This window comes from Apis dorsata, unplaced genomic scaffold, assembly GCF_000469605.1.
Source record: "Apis dorsata unplaced genomic scaffold, Apis dorsata 1.3 scaffold_28, whole genome shotgun sequence".
Taxonomy (NCBI): Eukaryota; Metazoa; Arthropoda; class Insecta; order Hymenoptera; family Apidae; genus Apis; species Apis dorsata.
Window position 1 is genome coordinate 140,178 of NW_006263330.1, and position 1,924 is coordinate 142,101.

The window sequence follows — 1,924 nt, forward strand, 5'->3', positions numbered from 1 at the left end:
ATTCTAATTCGGGCGCGCGACCGACCATCTCGACGGTTTCCCAACTTTTATGGGGGCGAAATTAAAATTCTTGGGCGAGGCCCACGTGGATTACGTGTGAAGATTCGCCGATGAGACGGGCCGCGTTGCGATCGAATATTCCGGGGAATAACGCGGGGAATTTTAATGAGTCCCCCTCCCTTGCGCCGCGAAAATCCAAGTTAGTTAACCGTCGCGCTTATTATATATTGTACGCGGGCATCTCGATTTTGAAAGCCGATCGTGAAGAGGTTAAAGAAGGCAAACGATAAGGGTGCGATCCGGCTCGTTTATTCGGTTATTCGGAAGGAAGATGGAGGGAGGGAGGGGGAGCTGTTTAAAATTCTCGTCGATGCGGCCTCTCCAAGCGACGGATAATAAAATACAACCGCGAAAGGCGGGAGAGAAAAGGTTGGAGGGGAGATATTAACGTTTAAGCAGATCCTATAAGCGGCGGGACACGTAGACCGCCTCTATCGCATTACCATCCTGATTATCCCATAGTCGTTCAGCCTGTCTTTACCCGTTCGCCACGCGTTCCGTGTTACGGCGTTCACGGAGGATGGGGAGGGGAAAGGATCTCGTTAGCGGTTCGTAGCCAAAGCACCGTAGAAAACTGCGCTCGTGGAGCCGCAGTGTAATCGCGCGGTACGTCATCTTTATTTCTTCGCTCCCCTCCCTCCGAAATGCCAGAGCACCGCCGCGCTTTAAGGCCTTTATAAATATTTCTAAATGAAATTCCGCGACGCCTTTTTCCCTCCCATCTCCTTAAACCTCCTTCTTCTTCCTCCCTCCTCCCAATCGTTACCGTTGTAACGAGAGAATCGAGAGAGAGAGAGAGACTACTCGAGGGCTGGTTGACGCGCTTTGAAACAAAATTCTCGGCCAAAGTGGCTGGGATATGGGGAGGTGGGTCTTTTCTGAAAGCAGTGGAAGATAGAGAGAAAAACGCGAGAGAGAATCTCTTGCGCGAGAAGCTGGCTGTGAAATTTACGCTCGGCGGAGTCCGGCGGAGCGGAGCTCTTTAGAAAGGATTCCACGGGCGGGCGTTGGCGGCAGGACTTTGGCGGGGGTCCTTTCGAGTCCGGGGATGAATTTCCAGCAGATGTTGCCACCCGGTTGCTTACGGTCCGCCTCTCGACCTTAATATAACCAAAATTAACCATACCGAGTTACCGAGTCCAAGTTTTTCCCTTTCTCTTCCTTTTTTCCTTTTCCCCTCGACTCTCGCCACCTTGCGCCATCGCCGTGGAATTGAGAGGACTCACGATACGTCGCGGGATCGTTATTTTCCCGAAATTAAGCTCGCCTCGCCGAAGAGACAGTGAGAGGGGTGGGAGAGCGTGGAATTTTGCGTAGAAGGAAATTTTCTTTTTTCTTCTTTTGTAAATTATTTAAAGAATAGTTTCTAGATAAGGGGTTAGATCCGCGAAAAGCACGTAAACGCGGATGTATCGCACACAGGAGGAGAGATGGGAGAATCGGACTGTGAGCATGGTAGAGTTCGAGCCAGGCGTGGAGGATCACGGGAAATTGATCACCTGCAGGGCGGAAAATCCAAACGTGACGGGGCTGTTCCTGGAGGAGACTTGGAAAATCGACGTCGTATGTAAGTACACGATAAATATATATTCTATTGCTCTCTTCGCACCCCCTTCTCCTTCGATCTCCTCAGTTGCGATCTTTTTTTACGAGCGTACGTGACGTTAAATGCATATTCCATGATTCCAAACATCAAGTTATTCCCCCCTCCCTTTCCTCCACGAGTCTTAATGTATGCATACGCGTCGCTCGAACGCCGTAAAAAAAAATAAAGCTTCCACCCTCTGTCAAGGATTCGCTTCGCGCGGATCGTGAAATCGGCCGATTTACGACCGATTTTTTTTCCTCCTCCTTTTTTTTTTTT

General features: G+C 49.9%; 1 protein-coding gene across 1 annotated transcript in view; it reads left to right on the plus strand.

Annotated features, from left to right (window-relative positions):
- Window positions 1–1,924, plus strand: part of LOC102673310 (protein sidekick-like) — a 64,800-nt gene that overhangs the window by 26,971 nt on the left and 35,905 nt on the right. The window contains exon 5 of the mRNA XM_031510835.1: window positions 1,483–1,627. Coding sequence (XP_031366695.1) covers window positions 1,483–1,627 — 145 coding nt within the window. The remainder of the gene's footprint in view (window positions 1–1,482; window positions 1,628–1,924) is intronic.